Source organism: Morone saxatilis, unplaced genomic scaffold, assembly GCF_004916995.1.
Source record: "Morone saxatilis isolate NCDOM2014 unplaced genomic scaffold, NCSU_SB_2.0 Contig8, whole genome shotgun sequence".
Taxonomy (NCBI): Eukaryota; Metazoa; Chordata; class Actinopteri; family Moronidae; genus Morone; species Morone saxatilis.
This window is the reverse complement of record NW_023340257.1, coordinates 4501108-4502110: the sequence shown is the minus strand read 5'-3', so window position 1 is coordinate 4502110 and position 1003 is coordinate 4501108. Positions and strand designations below refer to the sequence as shown.

At 40.5% G+C, this 1003-nt stretch overlaps 1 protein-coding gene across 1 annotated transcript in view; it reads left to right on the top strand.

Annotated features, from left to right (window-relative positions):
* Positions 1-1003, top strand: part of meis3 (myeloid ecotropic viral integration site 3) — a gene marked incomplete in the record, with an annotated part of 8862 nt that overhangs the window by 4438 nt on the left and 3421 nt on the right. Inside the window, 1 exon segment of the mRNA XM_035680479.1 lies at positions 459-604. Coding sequence (XP_035536372.1) covers positions 459-604 — 146 coding nt within the window.

Here is a 1003-nt window from a genome sequence, read left to right as displayed (position 1 = left end):
CTCTCTCACACACACACAGTGAAAATACTGTGTGGGGAAACACTGCACTGCACAGCAAAGCGCATGTGGGGAAACAAAGGTGTGAAACAAACAACCTTCATACACAGCCTATCCTTTGTGCATGGCATATTATAATAAAGACACTAAATATGGATCTTAATGATCTGCTTTAGAAAAAGAATGAAAAGTTACACATAAAATGGCAGCGAGACAGATCTAGCAAGTGTCGTTAAAAAAATAAATTACATTGGAAAATTATGTTAATTTGTTTGTTTTGCAGTAATTAACCTAGAATTAACTGTAAACTCAACTCAGTTGGGTGGCTCAACTGGTGGAGCTGGCGCCCCATGTCCCAGAGCTGCAGTGCCCACGAGTGGCCCTCAAAAATATATATTGAAAACAAAAAAACTCAGTCCCTGAGATATAATACTGGATGTGCTGGATGTGGATTCTTGCAGGGGATGGTCTGGACGGAGGAATGGCCTCCCCCAGCACAGGAGAGGAGGACGATTCCGACAGAGACAGGAGGAACAACAAGAAGAGAGGGATCTTCCCCAAAGTGGCAACAAACATCATGAGAGCTTGGCTCTTCCAGCACCTGTCGGTGAGAGAACTTTTTCTTGCTCCTTTCACATCAAAGTTAAATTATTACACTTAAAAAAAAATACTAATATCAGACAATAATTAAATCCAAACTGCAGAACAAGACAAAGAAAGCTTGTGTATAGCGCTGTATGAGAGAATAATTACTGACAGCGAGGATTTAGCGTGAGGCAGAACGTCACCGACAAGAACAGAGAGGGGAACTGAGTGTATAATGGAGGTCAATTAAATTAAATGAAAGATTGGGGGATTAAGTGATTATGTGAATATGCTCGCTATTCAATAACTGTGGAAGTGATAGAAATGGAGTGAATAATTGTTGGTGAGGTAATTAGCTACTAAATGAGGCAGGTCAAATGTTGCTTCACTCCAATTATTACAGTATGTGTGTGTGTGTGTG